This window comes from Scleropages formosus, chromosome 5, assembly GCF_900964775.1.
Source record: "Scleropages formosus chromosome 5, fSclFor1.1, whole genome shotgun sequence".
NCBI classification, from domain to species: domain Eukaryota; kingdom Metazoa; phylum Chordata; class Actinopteri; order Osteoglossiformes; family Osteoglossidae; genus Scleropages; species Scleropages formosus.
Genome location: NC_041810.1, coordinates 894,267 through 906,857, shown reverse-complemented (window position 1 = coordinate 906,857; position 12,591 = coordinate 894,267). Strand labels below are relative to the sequence as shown.

Genomic DNA, 12,591 nt, shown 5'->3' with positions numbered 1-12,591 from the left:
AAGAAATTTTCATCTGCTATAATCATGCTACTTAAAAATGCCACCGTTTAATACACAAATATCATCTATATATTCAGACCCACAAAGACAGCCTTATAAGCTACCACACAAACTCAGATAGGTGGATAAGAATAAATAATGTGGACTTAATCATAATTATTCAGTGAAAAGACATTTCCTTTAAGGTGCTCCATAACATTGTTTGAACATATCTAAAGATGCTGTTAGTCACACTTGAATCATACTGAATCATATCTTCACTCTCACTTTATCTCCATCGTCTGATGCCGTGGCTCTTTCAGTATGCGCTGCAGCCAACTCGCTCAGGCAGACTTACTCTGCTCACTGCTGGCAGTGTGGTTCTTCCCATTTTTTGGCGATTTGTTTGCACAGTGAGATGTTTTCTGATCATCCCCTGTGAGCAGAGCCTTGATTTCAGAGGGAATCTTGCCCTGGTCCATGGCAGAGCACCACTGCTTGTACTGGGGCAGAGGAAAGAAACAGAACAGTGTTAGATGAAAATGAACAACAAGAAAAGATGTGCCCGATGTGCAAAAAAGGGGGGTCCAAGGGACATGGCAGACCATCTCAAGCTCCTCGCGCAGGGCGCAGATGGCCCTCTCCTTGCTGGACACGAGCTCCTCCAGGTACTGGTAGCGCAGCTTCTTGCGGGCGCGGCACTCCCGTGCGCTCTGCCGACTTCGCTCCAGCTTGGCCTTCAGGTCAATCTTGGCCGGTTTGCGGCCCCGTTTTCCGGGCTTCTTCACCTTTCCGCCCACCATCTGAAAGCAGAAAGGGTTCTTCACTATTAAAAAAAACAGTCATTCACTTATGGAAAGGGTCATCGCTGCGCATACGTCCACAGGGACACCGCTCCTCTACAGGTCCTAACCCAGGAGGACCTGCATTTTAACATCTAAAGGGGAAGTAAAAGGATATCAGAAGGAATAACATGAAATTCCATATCTAGAAAAGAGATTTTCAACATATTTTAAATTTTTACAAAAGACACTAACAAATCCCAGGAGAACTTGGTCACTAGGTCTGGCCTGGTGATTTTCATGGTTTTAAACGTATTCAGGATGACAGAGATGGGTGCAGAATACAGAGAATAAGACATTCCCAATCATAACATTTGATAAAACTCTAACATATATTCCAATAATTTTCTGATCACAAAAACTGTTTATTTAAAAGTCTTGTCGTTGTCAGCACTGGCAAAAATCGTATGAAAGCGAAATAAATATACTGCAAAAACGTGCAGATTTAGTGAAAATCCATAAAATCAAAACTATAAATTTGTAAATAAACAAAAATCTTACGAATACAGTATCGGGGTGCCTTGTTGTTGTGGTAAAGAAATGTAAACCATATGGCATATATATTTTCAAGAGTAATTTAACTATTTATGACTCCTAACTCACTGCGACATCGATAGCCCATGCAGGGACATCAAAAGAGCTTTTAGTGAAGTTTATGTTACATTATGATCGCGTTATTACGGAGTTACGAAGTTAAAAACACAATCACGACCATGATCATGATCATGATCATCATGTCGTTACAACTTACATCCGCTGCCAGGCTCTTACCTTGCTGTCATCCATTTTGGTCAATCCAGGCTATGCAGAGTGTATAGACAAACAGAACCAAAATGTATGAAATAACTTACTTGTCAGAAAAGGAACGTAAATAATGAGTAACACACGCTGTTTGCCGTTTCTTGGTGTTTACATAACTACTCTTCGTCACATGTTACAAACAACACTTCTGAACAGGGGTTTTCCGGTACTGTCACTTCCGGTTCCTGGCAACTTACTGGCATTCTGGGAGCTGGAGTTTTTTACTCCATAATGGCGGCATAATGGTTTGCGTGTTTACAATTTACCTCAGATGTTGGCTGTCGTATTAAACAAATACTTAGTCATATCAATTTTTACTGTATATAAATTAATGTAGAAAGGCTTTTTTCGCAAAGTAACTAAATGTAAATGGAAGAGTGTTACAAATTACATACTTCATTTAGCTGATGTTTTTTCTCCAGAGTGACCATAACACACACACACACACACACACACACACACACAATTAATTACCCATACAGTTATTTAATTCTTACTGGAGCAATTTTAGGGTAAGTACCTTGTTCAAGGGTTCAACAGCTGGAGGTTAGACTTCAACCTGCAACCTTTGGGTCCAAAGACAGCAACTCCAATCACTACACTATCAGCTGCCCACTAAACTTATTGAAATGTTCTAAGAATGAACTATTGGGTGCATGTAAAAATGTCACATGTACCATAATAATGCAGGAGGAGGAGACCTGGTCCGTGTTGAAGGATGCAGATGGTATATGATGGATGCAGGTGGTCCCGCTTCCTCCAGACACTGAGCCGATGTGATAGAAGTGTGTGAGCTCAGGACAGAGACCCTACTCCTCTGGAACACCCTGCAATGGACCGTCATCCCCTCCAGGGCGGACATACTCTGCTTAGCTCAGCACCCTCTGCTTCAGGGATAGGCTCTGGACCACTAGAACCCTACCTTCAGCTACAGCTTCGTAGTTGTGTAGCCGAATGCCGAGTTGTTGCTATATTAGGGCTGGAGCTCCGTGAGAAGCTGACCTTTCACAGAAGCTGGTGGTAAACAGGGTAGTGCACTGTGATGGGGGCCGGTCTTGCGCATCTGATACGCAGACATCAGGCCAGCTAGGCTGCGCAGAGCAGTTTGACCACAGCCACGGGCAGTATGTACTGTGCTGGACATTGTGTGTCCACAGAACTTAAGAGTCAAGTTACAAGTCCTCCAGCTATTCTCACAGTTCACTGTCACTGGGCAACAGGAAGAGCAGTGGTTAAGAATTACTGGTACAGATTTCTCTGGCTCTCCATCCTCATCCTGATGATCTCCTGGGTTTGCTATCCTTTGTTCGAAAAGAGCTTCTCCTCATAGTCACACGTGGTCCAACACCAGCACTGATGTTTTCCAGCACCTTAGTCTTAACCTACTTTAGTAAGGATCACTAAAAGGAAAAATGCTCTCAGATACATTTGGTTTGACAACATTTAGAACAAACTCTTGTGAAATCTTTTCATAACCAATATCTGGCCACTCAGGTTGGAAACCAGTATATTTATCATTTTAACAGCAATAGAGTCTCAGCACTGCTAATTCCCAGCAATCCATGCCTCACTGTCACTCAATAACTCACATTCCAAGTCTGTCAACCTGGACAACACAGTAACATAAAATTTCTATTAAAAAATTAGGGACTTTTGCAAAAATGCATACTTTTCTGTACTGTTTTATCATATTTACTATAACCAAAAAACTAATACCTTTGTAACATTTCTCAGGTTACCTAAGAATACCACATTTACAGTGTCCCTCCACACTGTATACCCCATGTACATTATGTCTGCATTCAGCAGGCTCCTAGACATGCCTCCATAGCAGAAATCCAGTACCTCTCCAGGATTCCGAAGGAGTATAGTTGAAGAGCTCATAAAAAGAGCATAGGTACTTTTCTCCTCAATAATTGTAACTGAAGGAAGGGCTGTTTCAATGAGACCTACAGGTGAAAGGCCAGAAGTCTAATTTCTGCATGCTTCAGCATATTGTAATACTGATGTGTGCAAATTTGAGTAATGTGTGGGCTAGCCAGAAAAAGAAAGAAAAAAGGTGATGCAGATGTTATTTTTTTCTGTTGGAAATCAGTTGAAAATCTTAAATGTTGACTTCTGTGATTTTTTGAATAGAGATGAACTGATTTCTTTGGAGACCTGGGACTTGCAGCAGCAGTAGGGACAGACAATGATTGTCTCATACCTAGTCATGGGCAGGATTTGAGACACAGTTCTGTTCCATCCGTTTGCTCTACTGCAATATTCGTACTGACTATAAAGTACAAAGAATAAAAACAATACATTCAGAAAGCACATTAAGAATGTTATAAATGTACATAAAACTAAGGATTCAAAGCAGTACTGCTAAAGTAAAAAAAAGTCTTAGTTGTTTTAGAACATTTGTTGCTTTTATTTCAGAAGCTTACCAGTTGAATATTTGTAAATATGTATTGATCAAATAAAATATTGCCTGTGAGATGCAGAACAAATTTTCTGTGAGATTTCCAGGGCAGCAGGTAGGGTGGTGTTTAAGAATTCAAACTTGTAGCTGAAAATTCCAGTGGGAGTGGGCTGCTGCTGTGCTCTTGGGGAAAAATATTAAACTATTACCAGCAGGTGTAGGACTAAAATAGAACACCGAAATCCACCATAATTAGACAGCTCAAAGTCTGGAGCTTTATTAAATAGTCTCACTGGACTGACAGTCATGTTTTCATGCATTTTGTGTACATAGATCTAAAGCAACATCAGATGTTCCCAGAAAACTGTACATTGACCATATTTAAACAATTCTATTTCTATAACAGTGAAAAAATGGTACATTATCAAGATGCACAGTTCAAAGTGCAAGAAAGGCCAGTGGATTTGGCTGGCGTGATGTTAAAAAGGCACTCATTTACTCTCTAATCCTCATTGAGAATTGTGCAAGTTTTTACAAGGAAAAATATAACGTGGGCTCAATATGTCATTATGACATTATAGATCTCAAACTAAAATGGTGAATTTTACACATTAAGAATTTTAATTTCAGAAATACAGAAGATAAGCTTTTTTTAGTTTAACATTTCTAACAGTAAACACGGTTTTATTTAGCAATCAGCTTCATGTACACTGGACTTGAGATTCAGCACTGTGCCACATCATGACGAACATTTACGGACTTGCATTTTTGTCAATGTCCACCACATGACTCAAGCACTAAACCAGGCAAGGAGTGTGCTTGCTATACCAAAATTCAACTGTGTGAAAAATGGTAAGAAACACTTTAACATGCCTAATAAGAAGACAGATTGGGGAAAGATCCGTTAGTGTTCTTACAAGCTCTATCTACATAGGATGTCATTTCCTTGCAGGACAGCACATTCTGTCCCTCTTTCTTATTCAAGTCTAATACTGTATGTATAGTACAGAACTCATGAGATGTTCTAATACTGCCCATACAGTCATCCCTGATATTCAATAAGTAACGCAACCCGTCGACACACACAACCCAAGAAGTCAATTCACCTTCATGTATCCTTTTGTTGACCCATGGGCTCTGTAACAAGGGGCAGCTCAAGAGTCTGTCTTTGGGCGGAGCTTCTCATGCAATGGGTGGGGCTTCTCCAATGACTGGCATGGCTACTTGGCCTCACCCTCAGGCTTCATGCTGAAGGGCTCCAGGCGCTCGCCCTCTGGCAGCAGGTTGTTCAGTCTCTCCATTAGTGGCAGCGTCTGGTCGATGCCCATCTGGATGCGACGCAGGATCATGGACATCTCGTTGACCTTCTGGATCTGCTCCGCGTATTTGGCGTACCGCTTCTGCCTCTCCTGCATGATACTGAAGAGTGTCTCCACCGAGAGGTCCATCTGTTTCCCCCAAACCCAGAGAAATCCCTCTTCCATTAGAACAGTCACAACACCCAGAGAACACATATAGCTGACCACTGCTGTGTGCTCAGGTACTTAAGTACACAGCTTTTGGACTCTGTTCACTTTACTTTTATGCCTTTATATAATATTGATATTAACATTTTAGCACAGTATCATTATGTCATAGTGTTCTTGTGATTTAACATGATCTTAAGCAACATGGATGAGTCACAGCTGAGCATAAATGTTTCTTTGGGAACCACTTTCCTGCTTGAACTTCCCTCACTGAAATCTTTATTAAACCATCATATGTTCAGCTGACAAACACACATGGCTTCCGGAAGTAAAACTGCAAAACAAGTCCCTCTAGCTAGATGGGTTTTTCTTAAGCAAGTCAGAATCAACCACCATTACAAGATCCATTATACCACCACAGTTTGCGTTCTGTTCCAACCTACAACATGAATAAAATTTTATACACTTCAGAGGTTTGGAAGTTGACCAACAGCCACAAAAATCTACCCTGTAAGGCAGGTACACCTGAACTAACCACAAAGAGAGCATAAATAGGCTCAATAACATACTGCTGCCTGGTAACGAAGAGTTGGGACCTGGGGGGAATTCAGAACATGCCTCTCACAATAAGACACTATTGCTCGCTATCTCTGCTCCTTGACAACACAAACATGACCTTCATAACCCCAGAGAAAGAACAGCAGCAACTCCAGTCTAAATCACAACATTCCATGTCACTCATTTTCTTTACTCACTATCTTGTGTGCCTGTCAGTTAACATTTTGTAAACTTTGAATTTTGTCAAATTTAGCCATGAAAAACATGCCAAACATCTAAACAGATACAAGTAATATTCACTAAGCAGACACATTTGCAGAAAGCTTAAGTACAAATGAAATTCTGATATGAATAAATGTATCTTCCTGTGACATCAACTACTTGACATCTCTAGTGCTCAATTTGCTGTGTCGCATGTGCTTGATGAGGCTCCAAGATTCCCCGCGCAACATCATCCATAGACTCCCTGTTTGCCCACAGAGGCACCACACTGCAAACACACTGTGTACAAGATTATTAATATCCCCCGATGGCCACGTAGCTGGAGAATCCCACACTACAAACACAGATAGAACGTAGCAGGGGAGAAAACACAGCAGTACTACACATACTCCATAGAAGGGCATCAGGTATGAGTGCACCTGCAAGTGGTTTAATGAAGGAATCTGAAAACAAGAGGAAGAAAAAGCACCAAGACTGATGGGAATCAAAGTTTTTCACTAGCTTAAATCCAGGTCTTTGCATATTCCTCTCCACTGATACCCGAGTCAGATAATAAAAGAGTATGGGAGGAGATTCATGTACATGGCAAGTACCTCTTTGATCCTCTTGACCAAGGCATTCTGGTCGAAGCTCACAGCCTCCGCACACTGGTGCAGGTGGTCCTGGTAGCGCAGGCAAAGCTGCAACACCTGCACCGAGTCCAGCTTCTCCAGGCGCCCGCTGCTAGGGGACGTCTGGCCGCTCAGGACCCCTGGACAATAGAGATGGGTCCGAATTGTGAATGCAAACGCACTTAAAAGCTGTGTCCCAAATAAAACACATGACAACAGGAAATATCTAAATTGCCCATAGTGCGCAAAATTGTGAGTGATGTGATGGCCATGCAACGGGCTGTTGTCCCATCCAGAGGTTAGCCTGACTCACACACTATGCTTCTATAATACAGCTTGGACCAGAACTTCATATTAGAACAAGAATTACCAATATGAAGAAATTATGTAGGATGCACATAAATACTTTACCGATTTGGTTATTTACAAATTAATTGTACAGTTAGCTGTCTTCTTAATGCTGCCTTAACCCTCTCAGGGTGAAATTAATGCTACTCCAGTTGTACATAATTTAGCATTAGCATTTACATTTATTCATTTAGCTGACACTTTTCTCCAAGGCGACTTACAATGTTAAGGTCAAAATCATTACATGCTTACAATCATTTACCTATTTATAGAGCTGGATAATTTTACTAGAGCAATTTAGGTGTCTTGTTCAAATGCAGTACAGCCAGCGGTGGGGATCAAACCTGCGACCTTTGGGTCCAAAGGCAATAGCTCTAACCACTATGCTACCAGCATTCCCTTGGCAATTTATTTAATTCCAGCTGATGCTAATTAGCTACTTCTGCAATGGTTAAGCAACTTTTTCCACAATTCTTAGATCACATGAAGTAAACATATGGAGGGGTCAAGGAAATTCAAACAAGCTCACCAATTCATTCAACACTGGTGAACACTGCCACCTTGTGGCTGCATGTTTAACTAACCGCAGCAACCAGCTACAGGCCTTGAGGTTTTTTTTTTTTTTCCCCCCTTGTGGTACAGAACCTGAAGAAAAGTTAGAGAACTAGAGAAACATAATAAGAAAGAATATTTCTTAATGTGTGCATATTTTTTAAAAACCAATTTAAGTGCATGCACTCAGTCTGTAGAATAACTTTGCAGTGTCAGATGATGCTTACAGCGCTTGCGCTACTGTTTTCATCCAGGTAGTAACTTCTCATGTTGATCCTGGAAATGCAATGGGCAGGAATCATGGAAAAGATCTCAGGAAGCGCTTTGCTTGCAGATACCTTTGAGCAGAGGCTGGAAGGTGGGGATCTCCTGCAGCTTGATGACATCGGGGTCATTGTGAATGTTGCGAGAGGACTGTGTCCCTGGGGCCACCACCACGATGTCATCCATTTTTGCCCTCTGCTTTGCAGGGGAGGGGACGACTGTTACGACAAGGAGAAATCATCCCTTATGTGAGTAGATGTTAACCTCGAGACACCACAGCAGTGGCGAGACACACACCCTGGTACCTGTAGTGTTGTAATCGGAGTGCTTGTGCTCCGAATCACCGCTCTGCTCCGCTCCCATGGGGGAGGCCTTTCAGAACTGATCCTGGAACAACACAAATTGCAGCATTTACATTTATTTATCAGATGTTGATCTCCAACGCGACCTCCAATGAACTCTATGTAGCGTTATCAGCCGACACACCTTATTCACCAAGATGACTATATTGCAAGATACACTACTTACAAGGGGTTACTCATCCATGAAACACACCCACACACTATGAAGGAACCTGAAGCATGTCTTTGGACTGTGGGAGGAAACCGGAGCACCCGGAGGAAACCCACGCAGACACAGGGAGAACATGCAAACTCCACACAGACTGAGCGGGGAATCGAAATCACGTTCTCTCGCACCACCCAGGCGCTGTGAGACAGCAGCAAAAACGAAATAACCAAAATCTTGACGACACTCTTTGTTTTCTCTATAAACATATAAACAGTAGACTAGTCACTGGACACACTGCAGCTATGATGAGGGAAAATCAGACATTCTGAGGACACATTTAAAGGGACAAACAGCCACCATGGCAGCTAAACACACGTACTGGAAAAAGTAAGAATAAGAAAGCGTACCCGTGACTCGTCTCCTCGACCTCGCTCAGTTTCTTCAGTTAGGTTGATTGTCACAAGAATGAGTCCACCACCAGTCAAGTGCTACGGTAACAAACCTTTAAAACGTGGACATTTTCCTATGCTTTTGTAACAGTGAGATTGACAGCAAGCAGTTAAATTAACTTCATTCTGTAGGTGAAAATGCAATTAAAAGCAAGAATGCTCCTTTTTCTTAAGATTTATACGTTCCACAAAGCTTTCAATGTTGCGAGTCGACTTTATTTTCAGTCCTTAATCAGGGAATGTTATTCCATATCGTTAGACCATAAAATCCGCACCAAAACCAATGCAGCAGCACGTCCGCATTTATGGTAGATCACTTCCGGCTCACGATCGTGAAACAAAACAAATAAAACGGCTGCTTTGCATTTCCGGTTCACAAACGACAAAGCGACAGCTGCCATGTAGCATAAAAGCGCCTATCTTCTTTTATTTTTACTCATTTCAGCACCAAAACAACCAACCAACCATACATAATTACAACACCAATGAATGAACGAAACTGTAAACAAACATATATATATTATATATATATATATATATATATACACATCTCTAATTACATTCCTCTTTTGTCACGATTTACACGCATATTCCACGCAAACTATACAAGAAGTGAAACAACTCAACAGTACATCTTGATTTATTATTCTTTATATGTTGTAAAGTCTTAACGAAGTGCCAATCTTAAAGTGAAACGTTTTTAATAACTTTCACTAACAACCAGCAAGTAAGTAACGATAACTTCCGGTTCACACCGCCTTCAGAAGTAACAGGCGTCGTTTGATGTAATACGACGAAGTATGTCGAGGGGAGTCAATGCGTTAAGAAGTGTGCTTGCAGCACCGCAATTTGGTTTTGGATTCTTTACATTATTTTTAAAAGCAGTTATCGTGTGACTTTAGGTGTACAAGGCTTCCTGTTACAGTATACTATCTGATTTCCACAGACAGGCCCTTGATGTTGATTTATATAAACTGCTTCTTCACCATAACAACTTATAACTTCACGTTGTTTGGAAAAAATCAATTTATACTTTGTAAATCTTTTTTGCCACATTGGTTTACTTGGATTTTTTTTTTTTAATTTTCATACCTGATAATGACAGTTGGGACACTTGATTTCGTGGGGGAATTGCGAGGCAAACGTGGCTAAGCATCGTTACGTTACATTTGTTTATTTAGCAGACACTTTTCTCCAAATCGACTTCCAATGAACTCTATAGTGTTACCAGCCCACACACCTTATTCACCGTGGTGACTTACACTACTTAACAATGGGTCACTCACCCCTACATCAGTTGAACAAACACACACACACACACTCCCTCTGTCACTCACACACTATGGGGGAACCTGAACAGCATGTTTTTGGACTGTGGGAGGAACCAGAGCACCTGGAGGAAACCCACGCAGACACGGGGAGAACACGCAAACTCCACAAAGACGGAGTGGTGATCGAACCCACGTCCTCTCACACGTAGGCGCTGTGAGACAGCAGCACTACTCTGTCTAGATTAAAAAAAAGAATTAGTACATAAAGTGTTTCTATTAGTAAAACTTCTCTATGCATTATAACATTAAGATGGAGTCAGTATCTCTGATATTACATGCTTATTTGCTTTCCTAAATCAGTCATTGCTAATTAGTGAGCCCCAAGACCTGTCGTAAGTAGTCAATATCCTGCCTTTATTCCAATATGTGGTTGGTACCAAATAAAAGTTACACTTTAAAATCATTAATCATAATCTTCGTAATAGTTAAATTTAATGGAAACATCTCTTGGTTGTCAAGAGTTTGTCATGTGTACAGTAAACGGTTTGTTACACCGTACCAATGAGATTCTTACCCTGTGAATCCTCTCAGCAGCGTATGACATAAATTATAAGGAAAGAAAAACATAAGAAAAACACAACAAGGAGAACAGAGGGGGCGTAAATCACAAATTTACAAAAATTACTATTAGTAGTGCAAGGTTGCGGATTAAACTATTCCTCATCTAAATTTCTGTCCACAATGTAAGTATTTCTGAGGTCAAACTGCTGTACGTCTTTTCCTCATCTTCTGACGTATTAATATTTGACTGTATGGCTCTCTTTCATACTGTTATGTTGGGAAAGTTTCACGTGTACAAAGCAAGATACCTATCTTCAACACGTTCTTTCCCCTCTCCCAAAAAATCTCCTCCAATAAGAAAGCCATAAGAACATCCCAAATTATTCAAATGTTTCTGGACAACCTACAACCATGCTCTTATTTGTTCATTTCCCCCCCTCTACGTACACCCGTTTTATCCTCAGTTGCCGGAATGCTGCTCTCTCCATATTCTAAATATTTAGAATATTCGTAAAAAAAAAAAAAAAAAAAAGAGAAAAAAAAATTAAAGTCTGGAATGACAACTTCCGGTTCAACGCCACACGACGGAAGTTCGTTTGCGGAAGTGGGTTAATACGTAGCTGAGAATGAGCGGGCGACCGGCGTCCGCAAAGGAACGGAGTGCGGAAAAAAAATGGCTGTGCCACGTAGTATTTCCTGAATCGGGGTGTTTAAGTGCTTGCAGTCCCCCTAAGGGATTGCACCTTTCTTAAGGCTGATAGTAAGAAATACACAGAAACAGATACCGTTGTTAGACAGTACATCTTTCTTAGACAACACTTACTCTTTTTTTTTTTTGACGGTCGGGTTGTGTTTTTACCTGCTAGTAATGGTAACATAAGACTATATAATTTCTCCGAAACGGAGAAGAGTTGAGTATGCAGAAACAAACTTGGCGATTATAAACACCCAACTGACTGGATGATTGGAAACGTGTTTCTATACACGGGCCGTATGTGAAGCAGCGAATGTACAAACCGCTGCAGTTACTGTGGGGAATCAATGCAGCAAGTAAAGTGGCTGAACCAAATTATGTGAAAAACAAGAGCACAGACACGTCTGCACCTTATGCTTCCATCCAGGTTTGTGAAGTTTACAAATACACTTTTCAGTTGCCTTCCCTTAAATACGGATTGAGGAAAAAACTAGACTTGAACCACTGGCTTGAGATGGCACGGCCTGTGCTTCATTTCCAGCTACAAGTTTAGCTATGATATGAAGCATAGCAGCCATAAGCAAGGGGTGAAGTTGTTCCTTAACATATCATGCCTGTCTCATATGCAGTTTTAGTCTTAGTTTAACGCCATCATGTTATCAAATTAACTGAGTCCAGACAGTGGGTTTCCATTTTCAGTGAAAACGTGTGAATAAACTAGATGTTTAGAAGGTGAGGATCTTAAAATTCAAACATGCATGAACAAGCATATGCACATGATAAACACTAATCCCCACCCTAGGACCAAGACCTTTTGAAGTGATGAAACTACTTTATAACAGCCATGATAACCAGCTGTGTTCAAGCATAAACACATACATCACATATTGTCTAACTGCAGTAACATATGGATGACCACAAAGACTGAGGATTACCCTGCAGCCCTTAAGTCACTAACAGAGCTGGCCAGCAAAGAGGAAGAAAAAGTTTTTCTGAACTTACTTGTCCATCTACCAGGTGCTCCCCCTTCACAGGTTAAAAGACAATACATAGAGGTAC

General features: G+C 41.0%; 2 protein-coding genes across 5 annotated transcripts; both read right to left on the bottom strand.

Annotated features, from left to right (window-relative positions):
* Positions 1-277: 277 nt before the first annotated feature.
* LOC114910570 (cAMP-responsive element-binding protein-like 2) lies at positions 278-1,782 on the bottom strand. 2 transcript variants are annotated; one of them, XM_029252248.1, is made up of 3 exons: positions 1,593-1,782; positions 585-782; positions 278-482 (listed from the first exon to the last, which is right to left on the bottom strand). In XM_029252248.1, the coding sequence occupies exons 1-3, from the start codon at positions 1,605-1,607 to the stop codon at positions 324-326; spliced, it is 372 nt and encodes a 123-aa protein (XP_029108081.1). In that variant the 5' UTR covers positions 1,608-1,782; the 3' UTR covers positions 278-323. The 2 variants fall into 2 exon arrangements, with proteins under 2 accessions (XP_029108081.1, XP_029108082.1); XM_029252249.1 differs by having other exon boundaries at positions 1,673-1,782.
* Positions 1,783-4,281: 2,499 nt separating this feature from the next.
* On the bottom strand, positions 4,282-11,157 carry LOC108942535 (BLOC-1-related complex subunit 5). 3 transcript variants are annotated; one of them, XM_018765947.2, is made up of 6 exons: positions 11,147-11,157; positions 10,852-10,861; positions 8,353-8,434; positions 8,122-8,265; positions 6,866-7,023; positions 4,282-5,474 (listed from the first exon to the last, which is right to left on the bottom strand). In XM_018765947.2, the coding sequence occupies exons 3-6, from the start codon at positions 8,408-8,410 to the stop codon at positions 5,247-5,249; spliced, it is 588 nt and encodes a 195-aa protein (XP_018621463.1). In that variant the 5' UTR covers positions 8,411-8,434; positions 10,852-10,861; positions 11,147-11,157; the 3' UTR covers positions 4,282-5,246. The 3 variants fall into 3 exon arrangements, with proteins under 3 accessions (XP_018621463.1, XP_018621466.1, XP_018621461.1); XM_018765950.2 differs by lacking the exons at positions 10,852-10,861; positions 11,147-11,157 and adding an exon at positions 8,965-9,441 and having other exon boundaries at positions 8,345-8,434; XM_018765945.2 differs by lacking the exons at positions 10,852-10,861; positions 11,147-11,157 and adding an exon at positions 8,965-9,438.
* Positions 11,158-12,591: the final 1,434 nt, after the last annotated feature.

What these genes read in the sequence shown, in the direction of transcription:
- LOC114910570 (XM_029252248.1), bottom strand. An exon ending in TGCGCGAGGAGCTTGAGATG is followed by an intron (nt 483 to 584) that starts GTCTGCCATGTC and finishes CCTCTGCCCCAG; the next exon opens with TACAAGCAGTGGTGCTCTGC.
- LOC108942535 (XM_018765947.2), bottom strand. Translation starts at nt 8,410, where the DNA reads ATGGGAGCGGAGCAGAGCGGTGATTCGGAGCACAAGCACTCCGATTAC. An exon ending in CTTCCAGCCTCTGCTCAAAG is followed by an intron (nt 7,024 to 8,121) that starts GTATCTGCAAGC and finishes TCTATTGTCCAG; the next exon opens with GGGTCCTGAGCGGCCAGACG. An exon ending in TGGTCAAGAGGATCAAAGAG is followed by an intron (nt 5,475 to 6,865) that starts GTACTTGCCATG and finishes TGGGGGAAACAG; the next exon opens with ATGGACCTCTCGGTGGAGAC.